The following is a 27563-nucleotide window of genomic DNA, read 5'->3' on the forward strand; positions in this document are numbered from 1 at the left end:
CCAAATATGTGGAGACTGAAAGGATCTCTAGTGTTATCCATTCATGAGAATGGGTTTTAATTAATGAAGTTAAAGATGGAATGATCTCTTTCCTGCAGAGAGAATGATCTCTTACCTGCAGAGAGAAATATCTCTTACCTGCAGAGAGAAAGATCTCTTACCTGCAGACAGAAAGATCTCTTACTTGCAGAGAGTATATCTTACCTGCAGAGAGAATGATCTCTTACCTGCAGAGAGAAATATCTCATACCTGCAGAGAGAATGATCTCTTACCTGTAGAGAGCATGATCTCTTACCTGCAGAGAAAATGATCTCTTACCTGCGGAGAGAATGATGCAGAGAGTATGATCTCTTACCTGGGTACAGAATGATCTCTTACCTGCAGATAGAATGATCTCTTACCTGCAGAGAGAATGATCTATTACCTGCAGAGAGAATGATCTCTTACCTGCAGCGACTATGATGCAGAGAGAATGATCTCTTACCTGCAGAGAGAAGGATCTCTTACCTGCAGAGAGAATGATCTCTTACCTGTAGAGAGAATGATCTCTTACCTGTAGAGAGAATGATCTCTTACCTGCAGAGAGTATGATGCAGAGAGTATGATCTCTTACCTGGGTACAGAATGATCTCTTACCTGGGTACAGAATGATCTCTTACCTGCAGAGAGAATGATCTCTTACCTGCAGAGAGAATGATCTCTTACCTGCAGAGAGAATGATCTCTTACCTGCAGATAGAATGATCTCTTACCTGCAGAGAGAATGATCTCTTACCTGCAGAGAGAATGATCTCTTACCTGCAGAGAGAATGATCTCTTACCTGCAGAGAGTATGATCTCTTACCTGCAGAGAGAATGATCTCTTACCTGCAGAGAGAATGATCTCTTACCTGCAGAGAGTAGCCTTTTTCACACTGGAACAGCACCACGTCTCCAACCATGAAGCGCTCTCCAACCCTGATGCCATAGTTGGGGGTCTGTGGCTCTGGACAGGACTCCAGACCTATAGCTGTGGAGAATGGGAAAGAGAATTTAAACACGTCAGTTGTTGTCACAATGTGGCACACACACACACACACACACACACACACACACACACACACACACACACACACACACACACACACACACACACACACACACACACACACACACACACACACACACACACACACACACGCACACACGCACACACGCACACACACACACACGCACGCATACGCACGCATACCCACGCATCATAAAGCCATGTAATGACAGACCACCTGTGTACTCCAGATGGAAGCCAGCAGCAGACACACTGATGTCTGAACTGAAACTCAGGTACAGGTTGTTGGATGTGCTGTTGAGCAACTGAGGGATGGTGGTGCCTTGGAAGACAGAGAGAGAGAGAAAACACAAGACAAGAGTTATCAATTATCCTGTTGTCCTTCCATAAATACACATTTTCCCACAAAGAGAAATCATTGTGGGAAATCAGTCAATTAGTGGTTGAAGGGCACACAGTATGAACAGGTGGTTGATTTGTGAATCATCCTTTTGCTTGTGTTTCATACCCTTCAGACAATACCCTCCATGGTAATGTGCTGGACATGGACATGAAATGCCAAAAATGCTAATATCAGGCATATTGTGTTCCATTATTTTTGGATTGAAGACAGTGGCCAGGTAAACAAAACCAAAGCATGGATTGCTGTCTCTTATCTTGTCCATAGACAAGTGGAATTGCCTTGGGGGTACGAACAAAGGATCCAATTCAGGAAAGTGGAAATGCTGGTGAGTTATCGCCGCTCTAATATCCAAAAGTTATTTCCGGTTGTCTGAAATAATGCAAAGGACGTTCTGAGCTAATAAGGTGAGAAATAACACCAAAAAATATCAAAATATTGTAAAGTTGCTTAGGAGCCAGGAATAGGGCGACCACGTCTATCTGCGCCATCTTGAAAAAAATATATAGTGTCCCCATCCATACAGTCAGCTGGGTTCTCAGTACATCGCAGAGACAGGAATAAATAACTTGTATATAATAAAAGAAAGTGTATATTTCATGATAAACTACACATGATGTGAGTGTGGTAACGTAAAGGAACTCAATTCCTTTTGTTCACCCAACCTAGAATACCTCACAATCAAATGCTGACTGCATTACCTCCCGAGATAATTCTTTTCGGGCATCGTCACAGCCGTGTATATTCCCCCTCAAGCTGATACCATGACGGCTCTCAAGGAACTACACTGGACTATGTGTTGGAAACCACATATCCTGAGGCTGCATTTATTGTAGCTGGGGACTTTAATAAAGCACCTTGGAGGCTACTGCCCTGTGTACAGTGCCTTGCAAAAGTATTCATCCCCCTTTGCGTTTTTCCTATTTTGTTGCATTACAACCTCTAATTTAAATGGATTTTTATTTGGATTTCATGAAATGGACATACACAAAATAGTCCAAATTGGTGAAGTGAAATTCTAAAAAATAAAAAACAGAAAAGTGGGGTGCGTGCATATGTATTCACCCCCTTTACAATGAAGCCCCTAAATAAGATCTGGTGCAACCAATTAGCTTCAGAAGTCACATAATTAGTTAAATAAATTGCACCTGTGTGCAATCTAAGTGTCACGTGATCTGTCACATGAATTCAGTATATATACACACCTGTTCTGAAAGGCCCCAGAGTCTGCAACACCACTAAGCAAGGGGCACTATCAAGCAAGCGGCACCATGAAGACCAAGGAGCTCTCCAAACAGGTCAGGGGCAAAGTTGTGGAGAAGTACAGATCAGGGTTGGGTTCTAAACAAATATCCAAAACTTTGAACATCCCACAGAGCACCATTAAATCCATTATTGAAAAATTGAAAGAATTTGGCACCACAACAAACCTGCCAAGAGAGGGCCGCCCACCAAAACGCACAGACCAGGCAAGGAGGGCATTAATCAGAGAGGCAACAAAGAGACCAAAGATAACCCTGAAGGAGCTGCAAAGCTCCACAGCGGAGATTGGAGTATCTGTCCATAGGACCACTTTAAGCCGTACACTCCACAGATCTGGGCTTTACGGAAGAGTGGCTAGATAAAAGCCATTGCTTAAAGAAAAAAATAAGCAAACCCGTTTGGTGGTCGCCAAAAGACATGTAGGAGACTCCCCAAACATGTGGAAGAAGGTACTCTGGTCAGATGAGACAAAAATGTAGCTTTTTGGTCATCAAGGAAAATGCTATGTCTGGCGCAAACCCAACACCTCTCATCACCCCGAGAACCCTATCCCCACAGTGAAGCATGGTGGTGGCAGCATCATGTTGTGGGACTGGGAAACTGGTCAGAATTGAAGAAATTATGGATGGCGCTAAATCCAGGGAAATTCTTGAGGGAAACCTCTTTCAGTCTTCCAGAGATTTGAGACTGGGACGGAGGTTCATCTTCCAGCAGGACAATGACTAAAGCAAAACTCGAGTGGTTTAAGGGGAAACATTTAAATGTCTTGGAATGGCCTAGTCAAAGCCCAGACCTCAATCCAATTGAGAATCTGTGGTATGACTTGAAGTTTGCTGTACACCAGCGGAACCCATCCAACTTGAAGGAGCTGGAGCAGTTTTGCCTTGAAGAATGGGCAAAAATCCCAGTGGCTAGTTGTGCCAAGCTTATAGAGACATACCCCAAGAGACATGCAGCTGAAATTGCTATAAAAGGTGACGCTACAAAGTATTGACCTTGGGGGGGGGGGGGGGGGGGGGGGGGGTTTGGGGTGAATAGTTATGCACGCTCAAGTTTTCTTGTTTGTTTTACAAAAAAACATATTTTACATCTTCAAAGTGGTAGGCATGCTGTGTAAATCAAATGAAACAAACCCCCCAAAAATCTATTTTAATTCCAGGTTGTAAGGCAACAAAATCGGAAAAATGCCAAGGGGGTGAATACTTTCGCAAGCCACTGTACGTAGTCATTGAATACTGGTCACTTTACGTAATGTTTACATACTGTTTTACCCACTTTATATGTATATACTGTATTCTAGTCAAGGCCTATCCTATTTAACTATTGCTCTATATATACTATTCTTTAGATATACTACATATTCTATCCATATACTGTCCATACTGTCAATACATCTCATCACATATATATATATATATATATATATATATATATATATATATATACACTGAACAAAAATATAAACACAACATGCAATAATTTCATTGATTTTACTGAGTTACAGTTCACATGAGGAAATCAAATTCATTATGCCCTAATCTATGGATTTCACTTGACTGGGAATACAGATATGCATCTGTTGGTCACAGATATCTTTACAAAATGGGCATTACAATGGGCCTTAGGATCTCGTCACAGTATTTTTGTGCATTCAAATTGTCATTGATAAAATGCAATTGTGTTTGTTGTCTATTGCTTATGCCTGCCCATAACATAACCCCATCGCCACCATGGGGCACTCTGTTCCCAATGTTGACATCAGCAAACCGCTTGCCCACACGACGCCATACACGTGGTCTGTGGTTGTGACGCTAATGGATCTACTGCCAAATTCTTTAAAACAACGTTTCAACATTTCATTCTCTGGCAACAGCTCTGGTGGACATTCCTGCAGTCAGCATGCCAATTGCGAACTCCTTTAAAACATGAGACATCTGTGGCATTGTGTTGTGTGACAAAACTGCACATTTTAGAGTGGCTTTTATTGCACCTGTGTAATGATCATGCTGTTTAATCAGCTACTTGATATGCCACACCTGTCAGGTGGATGGATTAGCTTGGCAAAGGAGAAATGCTCACTAACAGGGATGGAAACAGATTTGTGCACAAAATTGAGACACATAAGCTGTACTTGTGTATGGAAAATACCTTCTATCTTTTATTTAAATTATGAAACATGGGACCAATACTTTACTTTACATGTTGCGTTTATATTTCTATATTTCTAAATTCCATTCTTTTACTTTCAGATTTTTTGTGCATTGTTGTGTATTGTTTGATACTAGTGCACTGTTGGAGCTAGGAACACAAGCATTTCACTACACCCGCAATAACATCTGCTAAATATGTTTACGTGACCAATAAAATTTGAGATTTGATAAGATTTGATTTTGATTTGACAGCTTCCAGAATAAGGAAACCATATGCCATTTTGTTTTACTTGGGTGCACTATATAATCAGTAGCAACTCTTACATGAAGGTATAAACAGACTTCTCCTCAGGTAGTTACAGCACTTGGACAGCTGTAATCATGACAGATACTGTGTCTCTGCTCCCGCCTCCGTTCTCCTAAGTGTCCTCCTGATATCGAGCTCGTTCCCTCTCTAACACCCTATTGTTCCGACCTTTATATAAGTGTTGGAACAAGTCAGCATCTATATCTATATGGACCAGCTGAGAACTCCACAGTGTTGTGTGGCCCTGTCATTCAAGCCTTAGCAGGGGACTCAGATACGCAGTGGGACTGCCTAATTACTGTCCACCCCTATAACTGCCGTACACCCACCTTCCCCTCTCTATCCCCCATGGGGCCTGCGTTGACCCGCTGGGCCTCAGTGACAGACATGCTAACGAGGCCAGAGAGCGACCTATGCTAGGGCCCTGTAGATGCTCAACAGCCAGGGTATTGTTTACTACAAAGCGGCAACAGAAATCGGCGGGGGAGAGCTCCCTTGACAGGCCTGGCAGGAATTGATCTGTAGCACACAGCCAGGGGAGACACATTGAACCACATGTGTTCCGACTGCTAGAATTATATGATCGTGGTCGTGGACACAGGAAGGTGTTCGTTATGAGGGAAAACAACTTATGAAATCGTGGAGGGGACTGTGGATCTGTCTCCCTCCGTTAGTACATTCGTCACACGTGATATCTCAGACAGCACTGGCCTGACTTTGACCAAACTTGGGTAAATGATGTGTCTTGCCATAGAGACCCGGCATTTACAAAACGACACTGATTGGCCCATGTCAGGAGCTATAATAATTAACTGAAATGTGTTAGTAACAGGCACTGCATAATTCGTGGGGGAATACATGTTTACTGTTGCTTGTTTTCTAACAGTAAATTATTATAATGATCTCGGAAAGGGATTTCCGTGTTATGAGATTATAGCTAGCTGGAACGTGTTTCCATGAAACATAGTTGATGACCAAATTAGGATGACATAACAGATATTATCACAAATAAGTGAAGGCACCACAAGTGGTCGATTATTGATCCAGGAGCTAAAGATTACCTGAGTAGCTGCCCAGTCTCGGAGCGTGGTTGTCGCCTCCGTCATAGAAGTCCAGAGAGTCCCAGTTGTGTTCCGAAGCAAAGCTCACCACCTGGATCTGAGGCAAGGAGCTAGGACTCAGTCCTTTTTCACACTACTGACCTGACCCAAACTGTACTCACTAATGCCTGATTCACACAGTACTATACTGGCTTGCAAAGTCCTTTCCAGCATTGTTTTCAGCAGGCCAGTGCAATACAGTACGGCACTGCTCAGTTCGGTTCGGCTCAGTTGTGTGAGACAGAAAGATAACTGCCATACAGAAACAGACAATTCGTCACCACTTGAAAACCTTTGAAATACTCCAACTTTAGTAAATGAACACTGTAGTAATGTAGATAATATTCAATAGAAAGAGAAAGACGAGACTTCAGGTCCAAAACACAGTGCCCACTTACAGTAAACATCTACCCTTTAAATAATTATTAAGCTATTAAGTATTTCCTTTTATTTAAGTTTAACTTCTGGTACTGCATGGCGATACTCTGAAATCACAAACATCTATATTCTTCCATGGTTCTTCAAGAACAGTCTCTCTTACTTGGATACCAGCGCCCTCAGGCACCGAAACCTTCCAGACGCAGTTCTGATTATTGTCATACGGCTCGGGGTAACCAGGGGACAATATGGTCCCCCTGCGTGCCGTCAGGGTCCCTCCACACGGCACTAAGGGGACAAAGTCAAACAGAGAAGGGACATACGTTAACACAGCCACGTGTATGTCCTAATACGTACAGGTGCCTGCACTTTTACAGTTTTTATGTTGTTATTATTCAGATACAGCACTGCTAATCTGAGACACTTTCTGAATACGGGCCCTGGTTTTCTCACTATCGACGGGTTAGATGACAACGTCAATAAAACAATGCTTCAATGGGGCAGAAGGTTGTGTGTTGTTGTGAGTCTGGATGGCCAGACAGCTAACACCAGTGACAAGAAGTTGCCATGTGGGGAATTGTAGGTGGCTCGTTTCAGCTAGCTTAATTTTGTTCTTGATACCATGTCTTGTTTTGAGGTGTTTTGACTGGTCACGTCTATGCTAACATGTCAAAAAAAATTGCTAGCTAGCTAACCAACAACTGTAACAATGTATTTGAGAGACAAGTGCAAATGTATTTGTTTTCAATACACATTGGAGACGAAATATAGTTAACATGTTGTCAATAATCTAAGCCAAACCCGTCTGTTTAGCCCCATTGGTTTTGTAGCTAAACAACCAATCCGTCTACAGACAGAGATATCACTATAGATGTCTGACTTAATAGTGAAGCTTCAGTGAGGCCTCAGCAAATAGAAGATCATTTGACTTACACATACTAAAAACATGTTGGACAAGTAACGGTTAATCAAATCTTGGATAAAGACATTCTTTGCAGTGACAGACAGTGATTATAGAACGAGTAAGCAGTGGTAAAATAATGTAATACCTCACATTGACCAATCGGAACAGTCCAAGTTTCGACGCCTATTGTCTTCGAGGCATACCTGTTCATTCTTATCAGCCTCATACACACATCCCATCCCACCATGTGCCTATGATTCAATTAAACTTTATTTAAAAAGGGACAATGAGGCATATAAACGTCTGCCTCTGCGGTGAAAGACGTGACATTATAACCGTTTCTCCCGAGAGAGAGGCTAGGTTAAGCAATTTCCCTGTTTTCTGAAGGCCTGCCAAGTATTGTCTTCAAAACCACGAGAGGAGAGAGAGACGTGGGAAAGTAGAGAGCTGTCAATAGCACAAGCTGGTATCTAATGCTGCCAGAACAGTGTTTTTTTTCTCCCCTGATCAGATGCTCAGATCCGATGATGATGCTATCTGTGAAGGATAACAGTATATACTAGAGGTCAGCACCAATCACCTTGTTAAAATAACTAAGAGAAGACTGGGACACACTGATGGCTGTCTAACATGGCAGCAGAAATGTCTGACAGATCTGAGAGTGAAGGAGAGGGAGAGCGGGGGGAGGGAGAGATGGAGAAAGAAAGAGAGAGTGAGACATTGAGAGAGCGAGACATTGAGAGAGAGAGCAGGAGAGAGAGAGAGAGAGAGTAGGGAGGGAGAGATGGAGAAAGGAAGAGAGAGCGAGACATTGAGAGAGGGGAGAGAGAGATGTTGAGAGAAAGGGGGGAGAGAGCAATATATCTGTGTCAGAAGATTAAATTATTCAACAAACTCACTTCAGAGCAATTTCAACTCATCCATATTTTACAGATGATATATAAAATGCAGCCATAGTGCTCAGGTAATCACGGAGAAAATCCTATGGCCCGTATCTGTCCCACTGGAAAACACGAATGGAAAACAGAAAAAGAAAACACCCAAGAAGACGTGTTCTACAGCGGGCCAAAGAGGCAGCATAGAGAAAGCAAGTCATTCAGAAATATGGCCTTGTCAACTCCGCGCTCCCTTATGCATTGATAAGTGGCCCTTCACCTCCACATAGCTAGATACTGGCCCTTCATTCAAAGACTGCTAGATACTGGCCCTTCATTCAAAGACAGCTAGCTAGGGGCCCTTCATTCAAAGACAGCTAGCTAGGGGCCCTTCATTCAAAGACAGCTAGATAAGGGCCCTTCGTATCAAGGGGTAATAGCAGGCTACAGCTCTGGTCAAATCCTGTTTACAAACTACAGTACTCTGTGTCTCCCTCCTTTGCTTTGGAGCAGGGCTTTGGATGAGTTTGACAGAAAATAACACCATGTCATTCTGTCTCTGCCAGTGAGGAGCAGGGAGCTAGCACAGATTAGATGTACTTTTCTAGCCTCCCATCAGACAGGTATGCACTCTGCCCACCCCACCATGGACACTAAAAAAACGTGGGAAAAAATCCCTGCGTTATTAAATGTAGCTTGATATGAAAGTCACTCTGGCTGAAAACCAGAACCTTGAATATTGGTCTTGTGATCTGCAGACAAAAAGGCAAACATCACTTTAAGAGAGAAAAGGCAGCCATTGGGAGATCATTACAATTTAGAGGCTATTTTCTGAGCTGTTTTGACATAATGAATAGACTGCAGCTCTGCTGACAATTAGTAATAATTGTAACCAGAAACTGGGCAGAGCACTCGTCAGGAAAGAGAGTGAGAGAGTCATCTCTCGCTTTAACTCTGCACTCTCATCAAAGACACTCTCTCCTCTCTTCCTCTCTCTCGACCCTCTCTCCTCACCACGCTCTTTAGACCTGGCTGGATGCACAGCCAGGAGGAAACATTCTGCTTGTTTCAGTTAAGAGTGTGAAGGAAGGCCTCCTGAGGGACCCTCCCAGCCAAAATCCCAGTCTGCTTTGATATGCACACTCACGCTCCCACGTTAATGACTTTGCCTCACTTAAGAGGTCGGCCCGCTGGCTATCGGCATGTTGATGAAGCTTGAGAGAAAGGTAGAAGACTTAGGGGTGTTTCTGACATGCGGTCACCAATCACGGTAGTCGACAATTGGCTCGGGAGTCAATCATACTGACCAATGCATGTGGGTAGCGAGTCATTCCATTGGGCCAAGGTGTCAGGGACGGTCTCACAGTGGATGGCGGTGGAACCGTGCAGGATGTATCCGGGGTTACACTCGAACAGGACTGTGGCACCCATGGCGAAGTCGTTCCCGATCCGTTTGCCGAAGCGGGGCTCAGGGACCGAACTGCACTGGGTGGCACTGGTCCTTGGGACAGCTGTGGAGAGGATAGGAGGTGTCAGCAAAGCAATGGAGGAAGAAGAAGAAGAAGTGGGGACAAAAACATGAAATAACACATACCCACTCTCTGGTGACAGACTTTCAGCTATAGCTAGCTAGAGTGACATTTGATAATGCAAAACCCATGTCTGAAATGCCACAACACAGACCACCACCAATGGTGCATTAATAAGGTGCTGTAAGAGGGGAGGAGAGTGTGTGTCTGTTACCTTGATCAACCTCCCATGAGTGCTCCCACACTTGAATACTGAATGCAGGTTTAGGGTTTTCACATAAACAAGAACCATCTGACTGAATCTGGCCTTTGTGTAAAAGTCTGGTGGTGTTCTATTCAAACAGAAACTGACATATTGAAATTGGGATTCAATTTTGACCAGAACAACAGCACTGAGTTAGTGAGTGGGATTTAAGTTAGCAAGCCTTGCTTGCATGAACAAGGTCTTTTAAATGATGCGAGACTAGGCTAGCATTTTAGAAAGCTTTGCATGTGTAATAGAGAATTACATCCGGGTAGCAGGCAGGCAGCATCTGGAGTGTGTTGTAGGAATCCGTCCAGGAGTTAGGCTAAGCATGCGTCTGGGGGGCAGCTGCTGAGTGTTAAGTTACGTCCCAAATGGGACCCTATTCCCTATATATTGTAATACTTTTGATCAGCAGTGCACTTATGAAGGGAATGGGGTGCTAATTCGGACGCAGACATACTCTTATGAGATTTTCAAGGGGAGGGGGAAATGTGGCATGTGTAGAATTTGTTAAAGCTATAAGAAGCTTGATCATTCTAAGCATTGTGGGGGGATATGTGAAGCATCTTGCTGAGCAGGGCATCTCTGTGCCTTTGATAGTGCTGAACAGACAGGTTTTGGGGCCCGGCAACGTCATCAACAGATGTTAGCTGACAGAAAAATAAAAAATGCACCCCTCTGGCTTTCGGCACACTCCTGATGAATGTAGGTACTCTATGTAAGCGTGAGTCTAAATGTCAGACGTCTAAAAATAATCTCCTCTCATAGACACACGCTACTCTTGAGGGCATTCTGTAAGGAAATCTTAATGAAGCTCAGTCTAACTCAATGCCTGTCAGAGTCGCATTTTTCCGATGTTTTTATTTCAAGTGGAGCTAGTGTATTCAAAGGATCATAATGTATATACAGGGCGTTCGGAAGGTATTCAGACCCCTTGACTTTTTCCACTTTTAATTACGTTACAGCTTTATTCTAAAATGTATTAAATTAATGTTTTTTCACATCAATCTACACACAATACCCATAATGACAAAGCGAAAACAGGTTTTTAGACATTTTCGAAAATGTGTTTAAAATAAAAAACAGAAATACTCTAAATTAAGCTCAGGTGTTTGAGCTCATGTTTCCATTGATCATCCTTGAGATATTTCTACAACTTGATTGGAGTCCAACTGTGGTGCTCTCTCCACTGGCTTCCAGTTGAAGCTCGCATCCGCTACAAGACCATGGTGCTTGCCTACGGAGCTGTGAGGGGAACGGCACCTCCATACCTTCAGGCTCTGATCAGGCCCTACACCCAAACAAGGGCACTGCGTTCATCCACCTCTGGCCTGCTAGCCCCCCTACCTCTGAGGAAGCACGGTTCCCGCTCAGCCCAGTCCAAACTGTTCGCTGCTCTGGCACCCCAATGGTGGAACAAGCTCCCTCACGACGCCAGGACAGCGGAGTCAATCACCACCTTCCGGAGACACCTGAAACCCCACCTCTTTAAGGAATACCTGGGATAGGATAAAGTAATCCTTCTATCCCCCCCCTTAAAAGATTTAGATGCACTATTGTAAATTGGTTGTTCCACTGGATATCATAAGGTGAATGCACCAATTTGTAAGTCGCTCTGGATAAGAGCGTCTGCTAAATGACTTAAATGTAAATGTAAATGTAAATTCAATTGATTGGACATGATGTGGAAAGGCACACACCTGTCTATATAAGGTCCCACAGTTGACAGTGCGTGTCAGAGCAAAAACCAAGCCATGAGGTTGAAGGAATTGTCCGTAGAGCTCTGAGACCGGACTGTGTCGAGGCACAGATCTGGGGAAGGGTACCAAAAGATTTCTGCAGCATTGAAGATCCCCAAGAACACAGTGGCCTCCATCATTCTTAAATGGAAGAAGTTTGGAACCTCCAAGACTCTAACTAAAGCTGGCCGCCCGGCCAAACTGAGCAATCGGGGGAGAAGAGCCTTGGTCAAGGAAGTGACCAAGAACCTGATGGTCACTCTGACAGAACTCCAGAGTTCCTCTGTGGAGATGGGAGAACCTTCCAGAAGGACAACCATCTCTGCAGCACTCCATCAATCAGGCCTTTATGGTAGAGTAGCAAGGCAGAAGCCAGTAATAAATAAAAGGCACACAACAGCCCGCTTGGAATTTGCCAAAAGGCACCTAAAGATTCTCAGACCACGAGAAACAATATTCTCTGGCCTGATGAAACCAAGAGTGAACTCTTTGGTTTGAATGCCAAGCGTTGCGTCTGTAGGAAACCTGGCACCATCCCTATGGTGAATCATGGTGGTGGCAGCATCATGCTGCGGGGATGTTTTTCAGCAGCAGGTACTGGGACACTAGTCAGGAGGGAAAGCTTAACGGAGCAAAGTACAGAGTACTTGACGAAAACTTGCTCCAGAGCGCTCAGGACCTCAGACTGGGGTGAAGGTTCACCTATCAACAGGACAACGACCCTAAGCACACAGCCAAGACAACGCAGGAGTGGCTTTGGCACAAGTCTCTGAATGTTGTTGAGTGGTCCAGTCAGAGCCTAGACTTGAACCCGATCAAACATCTCTGGAGAGACCGGAAAATAGCTGTGTAGCGACGCTCCCCATCCAACCTCACAGAGCTTGAGAGGATCTGCAGAGAAGAATGGGTGAAACTCCCCAAATACAGGTGTGCCAAGCTTGTAGCATCATCCCCAAGAAGTCTCCAAGTGCTTCAATAAAGTACTGAGTAAAGGGCCCGAATACTTATGTAAATGTGATATTTGCGTTTTTTATTTGAAATACATTTGTCAAATTTTCATTGTGTTTAGATTGATGAGGGAAAAACATTGATTTCATCAATTTTAGAACAAGGCTGTAACGTAACAAAATGTGGAAAAAGTCAAGGGATCTGAATACTTTCTGAATGCACTGTATACTGTCATTTTGAATACATAGAGGAGAGTATCATTCCAGACACAACTAAACTCAATCCATGCCTCTGGCTTGACTGGGGTTGGATGAAAGCGAATTGCTGCAACATTTGAATAATGTCATCACAGATCTAAAATAACCAACCCTGGTAGACAAAAAGGACTTGCTTTCATATGCACTGTGTCCATATTAGGACAGCCTAAGAGTCACAAGGATGTCCTAATATAGACACCGTACTCAGGAATAATCTATAACCTATGAAAGAGCTATGGAAGACCAACCTTGATAGACAAAGTGAAAGCCCTTAGCCGTCTCCGGGCCTACTGTGGTGAACTTGATGGTTATCTGGTTACCAGTGCTCAAGGGTAGAGACTCCCCTGAAGAAAGAAAGACATTATCAATCAAACACAATTTACAAGTCCACCGAACACAAACATTTCACAAGACGAAATGGAGGTTATTCTTCTGATTAATTTGTACATATGTGAAATCTTAATTTGACCAGTTTCTCACTGCAGGAAAATAATCCTGCAGAAACAGGAAATGGTCATTATTATGTGGATTATTATTAATGGACATTTTTGTATGGGTTGATACACTTTCAGTTAGGATAAATCAAGTGGAAAAAGTGGAAAATACAAACTTTAGAAGCCTTTTTAAACCTTGAATACCCTACAATTTACATTTCCTGCCATGCAGGAAAATTCTCTGCGACAAAAGAGTGATCAAATTAAGATAGCACATCTGTAGGTTGGCTGTCCAACAACGGATGATCCGACCCAGTCACAGATCAATGTATCAGAGTCCATTGGATTAATCAATCACTTTGAGCTCCAATCTGGCTTTGTTTAACTCTGAAGCCTTTCAGTGCAGAACTGATCAGCTGCTGGTTCAATGTTATATTTGAAGAAGGACATTAATTTGCTTTGATAGGAGGCGTCTGATTGACTGCCAACTCCAATCAAGCCAGAGACACTCTCATCCCACCTCTTCATCTTCATCTTCATCTTCGTCGTTGTCTTCTTCTTCTTCTCAGTCTCTCTGACACTTTCGTGGTCTCATCCCCAAGATGGGAGGAGGGGGAAATGTATGGCCCTGCATCAGCACTTACCTCTTTGCCAAAAGCATATTTTCAAGTGTTTCTGATTACATGGTACACATTGGTCCGCCACCATCTCATTTTCCAGCCATCCTATACACACACACACACACACACACACACACACACACACACACACACACACACACACACACACACACACACACACACACACACACACACACATGCAAGGCTCAATAGCTCAGCATAAGTGAGGGTATGGACCCAAGGGAACAGATGCTTTTGATAAATATAGTAATTATAGGTAGAATAAATGTGGGGGAAATGTAGGCAGGGGAAGTGTGGGCAGGGGAAGTGTGGGCAGGGGAAGTGTGGGCAGGGGAAGTGTGGGCAGGGGAAATGTAGGCAGGGGAAGTGTGGGCAGGGGAAGTGTGGGCAGGGGAAATGTAGGCAGGGGAAGTGTGGGCAGGGGAAATGTAGGCAGGGGAAGTGTGGGCAGGGGAAGTGTGGGCAGGGGAAGTGTAGGCAGGGGAAGTGTGTGTAACTATCACATGAATGTGGTGTACTGGGATTTTGATACAGAGTGGTGCTGGAGACTAAAGTGATACCAACCAATAGGGTTGAATGTGTGATTAATGCCCTACAGCCACAAAGCCCTTTTTTTTATTTTATTTTTTTACAGTTGTCACAAAGTGCTTTTACAATACACCAACCTAGACCCTCAAAGAGCAAGCTGCAAAACGGTGACAAATGGAAAAACTCGACAACAAAAAACTCCAGTTCTGTGCCGCTGTTGCTGACGTGTCTGTCATTGTGTTGTGCTGCTTGCTATTTGTATTACCTGAGTGGGAGCCAGAGAGAGAAGACAGGAGTGGAGACTGCTGCGTAGGCCCATCATAAATGTCCACAACGTCATTGAGTGACGTCTGGAACAAGACAAACTGCCCGAACAACACTGAAGGAGAAAGACAGAGAGAAAGAGAGGGAAAGAAAGAAAGAGGAAGAGAGAGAGAGGTTGACGTGTGAAACTAAGCAAAAATATTAACAAACAAGCTAAAACCATTGTGTTAACATGATTCATAATTTCACAGGCGTAATGTTATATACGGTGGCCATTTAGAAAATGCATGAGAGCTTAATTGTGACATCTATTTTTGGCCCCCCGAAGCCAGTAAGTCTCAGCGCATAGTAGGTACTAAAGCGCAGCAAAATAGATAAAACGGGTCGTTATACAATTACTGTTTTGTCAACTGCTCCTGCTCTCTTCAGCGACGAGCATATTGAGATGCTTTATATTTTATTTATTGTGCCAATAACATCACAAAAGTACATCATTATTCTTCATTACAACAGCAGTGACCTTAAAGCTGAAGCAAGGACTTCCAGAGGTAACAGGACTGTATGTTTATTTAAATATTTTAATTGAAAACCTCTCGGGGATCATTCTCTTTGTGTTTGGAGCGAAGCCACAATAAACTGGTGCACCCTGGGGGCACCCTCTCCACTGTATACAGTAATAAAGAAGTATCCTAATTTAGCCTCCCTAACCGCTTTGGGAGCGTCATTGTGAAGGCAGAAAAAACTGATTACCCATCCTACTCATTAGCATTACAAAACTCTACTGTACTTGCCCTAAATTGTTATGAAATGACAATTTTTCTGTTAAGACTACTTCTCAGGAGAAACAGTAAGTTGTAAAGGTGTCCGCATACATAGGTTATGTTTCGCCTAGCCGAACTCAGCTAGGCGAAGTGACTGTCCGTGCTCGCATACTCCCTAAAGACCTGAAACACTTCCTCAAAATAGTCTGAATTAATCAAAGACAAATCAAGAAATATGTCAATAATTTTGACGTTTTTACAGAGGAGGTCTTTGTCGCTCAATTTTACATCTAACTAAGATGTTTGGTGAAGTATTTCTCAAGTGAAAAAATGAGCTTGAAAACACTTCATGTTCCCACTCCTACTAGGAGTAGTACTGTTGACCAATCACAGACAAAGGGGCATAGACATCGGCTACCGAACTTCGACCTGTCTCAATGAAAATTGTGTGCACTACCAGCCCCCCCCCCAAAAAAACTGCCGAAGACCAAAACGAACAAAAACATCACAAAATGTTATCATAATATATGGACGAACTGTTTCGACTGGGAAGCATACAGTAAGCATAAGTAACTTCACTAAGACAAAGGTAGTTGCTGATTTCTCTAACATTACATTCTCCCTGACCCAAATTAACTTCAGTTTCCAACACGGACGGCCCAATGATGGAGGCCTTATTCAGATTTCCCAGGTTTTCTAGAAATCCAATTTAGATGATTTTTTCTGCTTATTTCTGCTTATTCTAGGAATCTTCCAACTGGGATTTCTGGAAGACCTGAGAGTTTGGAGAAAGTTACTGCAATTTTGTAACCTTAGGCCCACTTTAAACTAACTTTTGCATTTTAAGTGATCTTGAAATGATGAGATCTAAATCCTACGAATTATCACCTTAGATAATATATGAGACTAGGGGGAACACTTAATGAACTCACTTGCACCATCTTGCCCTACTAACTGTGGATTAGGAAGTTAGTTAAAGAGGTTAATTAATCTACTAGAAATTAGTTAAAGAGGATAATGAATCAACTAGAAGTTAATTAAAGAGGTGAATTTATCTACTAGAAGTTAGTTAAAGAGGTGAATTAATCTACTAGAAGTTAGTTAAAGAGGATAATTAATCTACTAGAAGTTAGTTAAAGAGGTGAAAAAATAAACATTTTTTCTAAAATAATAATTATATTATTGATTGATTAACTATGGCTTTTCAAATCACCCAGTATTGCTATCTGCAGCATTAGTTCTAGGCAAATGTTGCAATTCTTCAGCCATTTCTGGACCTGTAACCAAAAACGAGCTAAAATATACTTTGTGGAGGTCATATATTCATCTTTCCTGATTCCCTTTGATTTATTGCCTTAATGAAATTGTATATTTACGCTAACAGTCACCATGTGAATCCCATTCAGGGGCCCTATGTACCATACGTCTCAAACTAGGAGAGCTGATTAAGGATCATTTTAGCCTTTAATTTTATTTTAAAACATTTTAAATAATTGTTTTTGATTACGGCACCTGATATTCCCAAGCGGTCTCCCGTCCCAATACTAACCAGGCTCGACCCTTAACAAGCGTATTCAGGGTGGCATGGTCACAAGCTTATTCTTTTTTATTCCATTTTCTCCCTGAATTAGGTCCCTTGGCTCATCTCTGCATCTCCTCAATGGGCTCGGGAGAGGCGAAGGTCGAGTCATGCGTCCTCCGAAACATGGCCACCTACTTCTTTCCACACTGTGTGCTGTCCTATGGGGCTCCCAGTCACAGCCGGTTGTGACACAGTGCAGTGCTTTTGACTCCTGTGCCACCCAGGACCCAGTGTAGTCTTTTAGATCACAATGAATATCATTACATGGACAGGGGGAGCTGATCCTACTCTGGCACACATGATACATTTATTTATTTTAAATTCTAATTGTATTTATTTAACCTTTAATTTAAAGAACAAATTCTTATTTACAATGACGGCCTACCCCGGCTAAATCCGGATGACGCTGGGCCAATTGTGCACCGCCCTATGGGACTCCCAATCACGGCCGGATGTGATGCAGCCTGGATTCAAACCAGGGACTTCAGTGACGCCTCTTGCACTGAGAGGCAGTGCCTTAGACCGCTGCAGCACTCGGGAGTCTGTTAGTCATTACATGGACGGGGGGAGCTGATCCTGACTCCTACATGTACAAACAAGGCCATTATGGATGGATTTTATTCCTGGGCTGCTGAAGAGCCAGCTGCACAGAGGCCATGTCCCAAATACCACCCAATTTGCTATATAGTGCACTATTTTTGACCAGAGCCCTATGGTCAAAAGTACAGCACTAAAAAGGGGATATGGTGGCATTTTGTACTTCTATTAGTTCCTGCCAAGGCAGCAACTACTCTTCCTGGGGTTTATTAGGGTTCCCCATTAGTTCCTACCGAGGCATCAGCTACTCTTCCTGGGGTTTATTAGGGATCCCCGTTAGTTCCTACCGAGGCATCAGCTACTCTTCCTGGGGTTTATTAGGGATCCCCATTAGTTCCTACCGAGGCATCAGCTACTCTTCCTGGGGTTTATTAGGGATCCCCGTTAGTTCCTACCGAGGCATCAGCTACTCTTCCTGGGGTTTATTAGGGATCCCCATTAGTTCCTACCGAGGCATCAGCTTCTCTTCCTGGGGTTTATTAGGGATCCCCATTAGTTCCTACCGAGGCAGCAGCTACTCTTCCTGGGGTTTATTAGGGATCCCCATTAGTTCCTACCGAGGCATCAGCTACTCTTCCTGGGGTCCAAACACATTAAGGCACTTACATTACAAATAAAACAAAAGATAAAACAGTACATCAGACAACATTATTACACCACTACATATCTACAATACAAAATGTATAAAACAATATTACAATGTACGTGTGTGTAGAGCGTGTGCTAGCACTTGTGTCTCTTCACAGTTTCCCGCTCTTCCGTAAGGTGTATTTTTACCCGTTTTTTTTACTGCTTCCATCGGTTACCTGATGTGGAATAGAGTTCCATGTAGTCATGGCTCTATGTAGTACTGTGCACCTCCCATAGTCTGTTCTGGACTTTGTGAAGAGACCTCTGGTGATATGTCTTGTGGGGGTATGGATGGGTGTCCAAGCTGTGTGCTAGTATTTTAAACAGACAGTTCGGTACATTCAGCTTGTCAACACTTCTTACAAAAACAAGTAGTGATGAAGTCATTCTCTCTTCTTTTTAATCATTTTTTTGTATTATTTAAAAAATATATATATTTTTTTTATTGCATATTCGAAACATACAATATACTTGCAGTGAAGCCGCTCAACAACTACATCATACCAGTCACCCAACAGATTCCCATTCAGAGCGACACACAGAAACATCCAGGGTCAATGCCCTGCTCAAGGGAATGTTGACCGATCTACCACCAGGCCAAAAAACGTGAACCCGAACCCTCCAAGATCCCCTCACAGTTCCCCAATAGCTGTCCCTCAACCATTCGAGACCCCCCCCAGGAACAATCTCTCTTCCACTTCCACTTTAAGCCATGAGAGATTGACATGCATGTCATTAATGTTAGCTCTCCGTGTACTTTTAACGGCCAGCCGTGCTGCCCTGTTCTGAGCCAACTGCAATTTTCCTAAGTCCCTCTTTCTGGCACCTGACCACACTACTGAACAGCAGTCCAGGTGTGACAAAACTAGGGCCAGTTGGACCTGCCCTGTTGATAGTGTCGTTAAGAAGGCAGAGCTACACTTTATTATGGACAGACATCCCCCCCATCATTGCTACTGTTGAATTTGGGATGCAACCAGAGTGAATCATAAGTCATTACTGTGAATGTTTCCCCTACTGTAGATTCTAGATTCTGTCCCAAGATTCTAGAACTCCCCCTGTCCCTAAATTCTAGAACTCACATTGGCCCTAGATTCTAGAACTACTCCTGTCCCTAGATTCTAGAACTGCGCCTGTCCCTAGATTCTAGAACTCCCCTGTCCCTAGATTCTAGAACTCACATTGGCCATAGATTCTAGAACTCCTCCTGGCCCTCGATTCTAGAACTCCCCCTGTCCCTCGATTCTAGAACTCCCCCTGGCCCTAGATTCTAGAACTCCCCCTGGCCCTAGATTCTAGAACTCCTCCTGTCCTTAGATTCTAGAATTCCCCCTGGCCCTAGATTATAGAACGCCCCCTGTCCCTAGATTCTAGCACTCCCCCTGCCCCTAGATTCTAGAACTCCCTCTAGCCCTAGATTCTAGAACTCTCCTGGCCCTAGAGTCTAGAACTCCCTCTGGCCCTAGATTCTAGAACTACTCCTGTCCCTAGATTACAGAACTCCTCCTGGCCCTAGATTCTAGAACTCCCTCTGGCCATAGATTCTAGAACTACTCCTGTCCCTAGATTCCAGAACTCCCCCTGGCCCTAGATTCTAGAACTCCTCCTGTCCTTAGATTCTAGAATTCCTCCTGTCCCTAGATTCTAGAACTCCCCCTGGCCCTAGATTCTAGAACTCCCCGTGTCCCTAGATTCTAGAACTCCTCCTGTCCCTAGATTCTAGAACTCCCCCTGTCTCTATATTCTAGAACTCCCCCTGTCCCTAGATTCTAGAACTCCCATTGGCCCTAGATTCTAGAACTCCCATTGGCCCTAGATTTTAGAACTCCTCCTGTCCCTAGATTCTAGTCCTCCTCCTGTCCCAAGATTCTAGAATTCCTCCTGTCCCTAGATTCTAGAACTCCCTCTGGCCCTAGATTCTAGAAGTTCTCCTGTCCCTAGATTCTAGAACTACTCCTGTCACTAGAGTCTAGAACTCCTCCTGTCCCTAGATTCTAGAACTCCCCCTGGCCATAGATTCTAGAACTCCTCTTGTCCCTAGATTATAGAACTCCCCCTGGCCCTAGATTCTAGACCTCGTGTCCCTAGATTCTAGAGCTCCTCCTGTCCCTAGATTCCAGAACTCCTCCTGTCCCTAGATTCTAGAGCTCCTCTTGTCCCTGTCCTTCCCGCATTATCCATCAGTTTGTTCTGCATTGCAGTGTAAACAGAGCCAACACAATTAACACATCTGATGAAACACATTTAATAACGCAGGCTGAGAGATATGTTAACTGCCAAGGCAACACATCTGTGTTACCTGATAAGAAATATAGGCCTATAGTTTTGGTGAGAGAAGTGCTACGATCTACAATCGTGTGTCAATACAATTGTGTTTGGGGAGAGTCACATTTTTAACAGTGTGTGGAGAAGTCTAACAGCAATGCATTAAAATGTCTGAATTTGCAACAGTTGTGATACTACACACACACAGATCTCCCTCCCTAAATCATATCACTGGCAACCCCAGCCTCCGACTCCAATACTGGGCCAGAGCAAGTCAACTGAACCAAACTCTGGGGAAAATCTTCTACAGGGAATGTGCATGGTTGAATGGAACAGAGAACAGCGAGAACAGAGACCATGAGCCCTGTGCAGTAAGGAATGTTTTTAATGCTTCAACTATATCAGTGGTTTTGGCAGGACACTACTGCAGTTGGCTGGTAGAGAGACCATTATCCACGTGCAGTCTACTGGGAGGCAGACTTCATCAACTGCAGACTGTACTGTATAGTGGCACAGCTTCACGTGTTGGAGTGACGCATGTTTTTTTGTGTTGGTGATGCCCCAGATGCGATATTCAGTAAATACCAAGACGTTCACAGAACATTTCTCTCATAATTACGACTTATAATGTCTTGCACTCTAATGTCTTGTAATGTTAGAAGAAATGTTGCTGCCAATGGCAACTAGAGTTTTTTTTACTAATAGAGTAGCACAACTTGGAACCAGAGGAGGACTGAGTCCCTGTACACCACGGAGCCAGAGGAGGACTGAGTCCCTGTACACCACGGAGCCAGAGGAGGACTGAGTCCCTGTACACCATGGAGCCAGAGGAGGACTGAGTCCCTGTACACCATGGAACCAGAGGAGGACCGAGTCCCTGTACGACATGGAACCAGAGGAGGACTGAGTCCCTGTACACCATGGAGCCAGAGGAGGACCGAGTCCCTTTATGCCGTGGAGCCAGAGGAGGACCAAGTCCCTGTACGCCATGGAGCCAGAGGAGGACTGAGTCCCTGTACGACATGGAACCAGAGGAGGACCGAGTACCTGTACACCACGGAGCCAGAGGAGGACTGAGTCCCTGTACACCACGCAGCCAGAGGACCGAGTCCCTGTACACCATGGAACCAGAGGAGGACCGAGTCCCTGTACACCATGGAACCAGAGGAGGACCGAGTACCTGTACACCACGGAGCCAGAGGAGGACTGAGTCCCTGTACACCACGCAGCCAGAGGACCGAGTCCCTGTACACCACGGAGCCAGAGGAGGACTGAGTCCCTGTACGACATGGAACCAGAGGAGGACTGAGTCCCTGTACGACATGGAACCAGAGGAGGACCGAGTCCCTGTACACCATGGAGCCAGAGGAGGACTGAGTCCCTGTAGGTCGTGGAGCCAGAGGAGAACTGAGTCCCTTTATGCCGTGGAGCCAGAGAAGGACTGAGTCCCTGTACACCATGGAGCCAGAGGAGGACTGTCCCTGTACACCATGGAGCCAGAGGAGGACTGAGTCCCTGTAGGTCGTGGAGCCAGAGGAGGACCGAGTCCCTGTACGCCATGGAGCCAGAGGAGAACTGAGTCCCTGTACGCCATGGAGCCAGAGGAGGGCCGAGTCCCTTTATGTCATGGAGCCAGAGGAGGACTGTCCCTGTACGCCATGGAGCCAGAGGACTGAGTCCCTGTACATCATGGAGCCAGAGGAGGACTGAGTCCCTGTACGCCATGGAGCCAGAGGAGGACCGAGTCCCTGTATGCCTGGCAACAGATCACCCTATGGTTTGTGATATCGTTCAGATTTCAGACCCCTTCCTCATAATAGAAAAAGCACTCGAACATCTGAGTTTGCCAGTGTCAATTAGTTTATTTAAGCCTACCAATTGGAATATTGTCCTTTGTTGGCCTTTGTCAGAAGCTTTTGGGAGCTTTTGTGACCCATTCCTCATATGAATATGTTTCAGTGTTTAAACTAGGTAAGGACACTAGCCTTTCAGGGTAAGGACACTAGCCTTTCAGGGTTAGGACACTAGCCTTTCAGGGTTAGGACACTAGCCTTTCAGGGTAAGGACACTAGCCTTTCAGGGTAAGGACACTAGTCTTTCAGGGTAAGGACACTAGCCTTTCAGGGTAAGGACACTAGCCTTTCAGGGTAAGGACACTAGCCTTTCAGGGTAAGGACAGTAGTCTTTCAGGGTAAGGACACTTGTCTTTCAGGGTAAGAACACTAGTCTTTCAGGGACACATTTAAGTTCAAGCAATACATTTACATTTGTAAGGGCTAAGTCAAAGACACATTTTGAATTAGAGCTACTGTATACCATCTCAAAGTCATGTTTATACATAGCCTACATATTTGGTTACAAAGCCAATTGCCTGACAATGATACTCAAGCAGAGAGCCAAGCACTTTGTTTCACAGGCAGCTAGAGCGAACTCTGTCTTCCAGTCATAGTCTCTCTCGCACTCGCACACACAATACACACACACACACACACACACACACACACACACACACACACACACACACACACACACACACACACACACACACACACACACACACACACACACACCGTTAGCACCTCCCGAGCTAAGTACTTCAGCCCATAAGCAGAACAAGGCTACGTCCCAAAAGACACCCTATTCCCTATGTAGTGCAGTGTAGTACTTTTGACCAGGGCCCATCGGGTGGTCAAAAGTACTGTACTACATAGGGAGTAGGGTATCATTTGGGACACATCCCTTAACACCTGGCTCAGCACTATTTCAGGGAGTTGTTCGACACACAGACCTCCGCAGCATGAGATTGCCCTTTCCCAAACGCGTCTCGCTCACTTAACACACTCTGACAGACGCTTACGAGGTTATATGGAAATTAAACCAATGATTAGTTCAGATTCCCTTTCCTTTTCCCCAGTGTTAAGATTTCTCTCTCTGCTGCTATCTTTTTTCAGTTTCGTTCTCTCCACCTGATGGTGTCTTTGACTGTTTTCTGTTTCATCCAGTTCTTTCAGGGACATGGGGAGAGAGAAAAATTGAGAGGGAGAGAGAGACGGAGAGAGAGAAACAGAAAGAGAGGGAAAGAAAAAGAGAGGGAAAGAGAAAGGGAGAAATACTTTCTTTTGAGATGAACGGAGCCTGTAGTCACCTTTGACGCCAACAGAAGAGGTAAGGACAGGAACAAAACCATTGTATACAGCATACAATTACCATCTGTAAGATGGAATACAATTACCATCTGTAAGATGGAATACAATTACCATCTGTAAGATGTAATACAATTACCATCTGTAAGATGGAATACAATTACCATCTGTAAGATGTAAAGCGTAAACATATGATTCAAGGTTGAACAGAAGGTTGACGTCTTTGGCTGAATTAATTCTATTCAAATGCAATAACTTTCCCAGCTTTCCCAGGTACAAAATTGAAAATTGAAATAAAGTGTGCAACAGTCTTCAAGGCTTTCCTTCTAAAACCCTTTCAACCTCTATAGTGCAAAGTAAATTCAATTAAGACACAAAATACCCTTTGTGTCAAACATTACAAATCCAAGCATCAAGCACAGAATACATATTACTGCAATATAAACACCTTAGCTTAATGCAAATGACTCTTTAATAACCTTGTAGTAGAAGGGAAGGGATGCTCAATGATTGTCACACTGGACGAGAATCTCAGTCACGGCAGTATTCATGAAATCAGTGAAAAAGGGCCAACAATGTTTACGCGAGGGGCTTGACTCTTAAAGATGTCTAATACTAAAATCTGGGTCCTGCGTCTGTGTAATCAGCGGCTCAGAAGAGTTAGAGGAGAGAGGGGTAATCACCCCCTGGTTGATCCATGCTGCCGCTGGCTGGCCTGCTGCTGTTCTGGCTGGAGAGAGCGAGAGAGAAAGTGGTCTGCTGCTGTTCTGGCTGGAGAGAGAGAAAGGGAGAGAGAGAGAGAGAGACAAAGAGAGGCCTGCTGCTGTTCTGGCTGTAAAGAGAGAGAGAGTGGCCTGCTGCTGTTCTGGCTGTAAAGAGAGAGAGAGTGGCCTGCTGCTGTTCTGTCTGTAAAGAGAGAGAGAGTGGCCTGCTGCTGTTCTGTCTGTAAAGAGAGAGAGAGTGGCCTGCTGCTGTTCTGTCTGTAAAAAGAGAGAGAGAGTGGCCTGCTGCTGTTCTGTCTGTAAAGAGAGAGAGAGTGGCCTGCTGCTGTTCTGGCTGTAAAGAGAGAGAGAGTGGCCTGCTGCCGTTCTGGCTGTAAAGAGAGAGAGCAAAAGAGAGCAAGAGAGAGAACAAAGTCTTCTCACTCTGTTGATTTCAAAAAAGTTTGACTCAATTTGGGATGAGGGTCTGCTATACAAACTGATGTAAAGCAGTGTTGGGGGCAAAACATACGACATTCTAAAATCCATGTACACAAACAACAAGTGTGCGGTTAAAATTGGAAAAAACACTTTCCACAGGGCTGTGGGGGGAGACATGAATTGGCGAGGGCACTAGAACAGTCTGCAACACCCGGCCTCACCCTACTAGTATCTGAAGTAAAATGTCTACTCTTTTCTGATGATCTGGTGCTTCTGTTACCAACCAAGGAGGGCCTATAGCAGCCCCTAGATCTTCTGCACAGAATCTGTCAGACCTGGGCCCTGACAGTGAATCTCAGTAAGACAAAAATAACAGTGTTCCAAAAAAGGTCCAGTCACCAGGACCACACATGCAAATTCTATCTAGACACCGTTGCCCTAGAGCACACAAAAAACTATACATACCTCGGCCTAAACATCAGAGCCACAGGTAACTTTCACAAAGCTGTGAACAATCTGAAAGACAAGGCAAAAAGGGCTTTCTACTCCATAAAAAGGAACATAAAATTCGACATACCAAAATCATTGAATCAGTTATAGAATCCATTGCCCTTTATGGTTGTGAGGTCTGGGGTCCTCTCACCAACCATTAGTTCACAAAATGGGACAAACACCAAATTGAGACTCTGCATTACAACGTAAAACACCAAATAATGCATGCAGAGCAGAATAAGACCGATACTCGCTAATTATCCAAACCCAGAAAAGAGACGTTAAATTCTACAACCACCTAAAATGAAACGATTCCCAAACCTTCCATAACAAAGCCATCACCTACAGAGAGATGAACCTGGAGAAGAGTCCCCTCAGCAAGCTGGTTCTAGAGCTCTGTTCACAAACACAAACACACCCCACAGAGTCCCAGGACAGCAACACAATTAGACCCAACCAAATCATGAGAAAACTAAAAGATAATTACTTGACACACTGGAAAGAATTAACAAAAAACATAGCACATATTTCCCTCAGATTACACAGACCATAAAGAATTTGTCTCTCTCTCCCTCTTTCTCTGAGTGCTGGGTATGCTTTGGAGGGGCTGAGTGGTAGCCTATAAGAGCCTCCTGTCTGTGCCTCATTTCATCCTCACATTAGCATTCAGTCCATCTGCAGGATTTGGATCCTGGCATATCTCTCTCTCTCTCTCTCTCTCTCTCTCTCTCTCTCTCTCTCTCTCTCTCTCTCTCTCTCTCTCTCTCTCTCTCTCTCTCTCTCTCTCTCTCTCTCTCTCGGAAGCAGTAATCAGTCTGTCTGTGTGTTGTACCCTCCATCCTCTCCACCAGAGGAGGACCCTGGCCCCACAGTGTCAACAGCTCTCTACAGGGCTTCTGAGTCCCAGAATCAGACCCAGATCAGATCATCAGACAGATGGGACAGACATGGTGGGTCCCTACCCAGCCAGCCTCCTCATCTGTGGTACTGTAGCAGCCGAAGGTTGTGTCCCCCTATGGCACCATATTTCCTATATACTGTAGTGTACTAAGTTTGACCAGAGCATTCTGGACCCTGGTCAATAGTTGTGCACTATAAAGGGAATAGGGTACCATTCAGGGAAGGGTGCCATACGGGAATAGGGTGCCTTTGGAAGCTTAGCTTTCTAATCAGACAAGGACAATCAACCCACTGGGCACAGACGTCAGTTCAACGTCTAGTTTTGATTTGTTGTCAACTAATGTAAATGTATCATGAAATCAACAACAAATTTCACATCATTGGATTTAGGTTAAAAGTTGGGTGAAAAAAGGATGAAATGTCCTTAAGTTGATACATTTTTTTTTACAAATACAATCCGTTTCCCACGCTGATTCAAAGTCGTCACATTGATTTTTATGTGTTGAAATGACATGGAGATAACGTTGATTCAACCAGGTTTTGCCCAGTGGGAACTCATCTTAGGCTGTGCTTTAGTTAAATGAAGTAACATGGAGGCATGTATAGAACCAGATGACCCACTCTATCATTAAACAATAAAATACACAAGATTACTTCACCATGGAGATTTCAGCATGGCTGTGCTGCCATCGTAGGCACTCATTTGCAGGAACTGCTGTGTCCTTGGACTGAGATGTCCGGACCAGCATTTAAAATCTACTGATGCCATTGAAATACTCCAAAATCATCATCATCTGAAATGAATAATTAATCACATGAATAATTTATGATCCATGACTAAGAGTAACACATATTTCATCTGCCCCTTTTTCAGTTTCTCTTCAGATAATGACATCACAACGGAACCACCACCGGCGGCAAGAGTCAAAAGATATTTTCCCACGACAAAGACAATAAAGGACATATTACTAGAAGACCGTCCACAGTGGGAAGCCAGCACAGGGGTATATGACATCTAGGCATTAAAGACAAACCCTTT

The 27563-nt window shown here is 44.1% G+C and overlaps 1 protein-coding gene across 1 annotated transcript in view; it reads right to left on the reverse strand.

Annotated features, from left to right (window-relative positions):
• LOC115174068 (CUB and sushi domain-containing protein 3) overlaps window positions 1-27563 on the reverse strand; it is a gene marked incomplete in the record, with an annotated part of 716433 nt that overhangs the window by 148981 nt on the left and 539889 nt on the right. The window contains 7 exon segments of the mRNA XM_029732731.1: window positions 891-1009; window positions 1266-1370; window positions 6230-6326; window positions 6810-6934; window positions 9733-9936; window positions 13394-13489; window positions 15014-15127. Of these exon segments, the coding sequence (XP_029588591.1) occupies window positions 891-1009; window positions 1266-1370; window positions 6230-6326; window positions 6810-6934; window positions 9733-9936; window positions 13394-13489; window positions 15014-15127 (860 nt within the window).

The sequence above is a fragment of the Salmo trutta genome, chromosome 34 (genome assembly GCF_901001165.1).
Source record: "Salmo trutta chromosome 34, fSalTru1.1, whole genome shotgun sequence".
NCBI lineage: Eukaryota > Metazoa > Chordata > Actinopteri > Salmoniformes > Salmonidae > Salmo > Salmo trutta.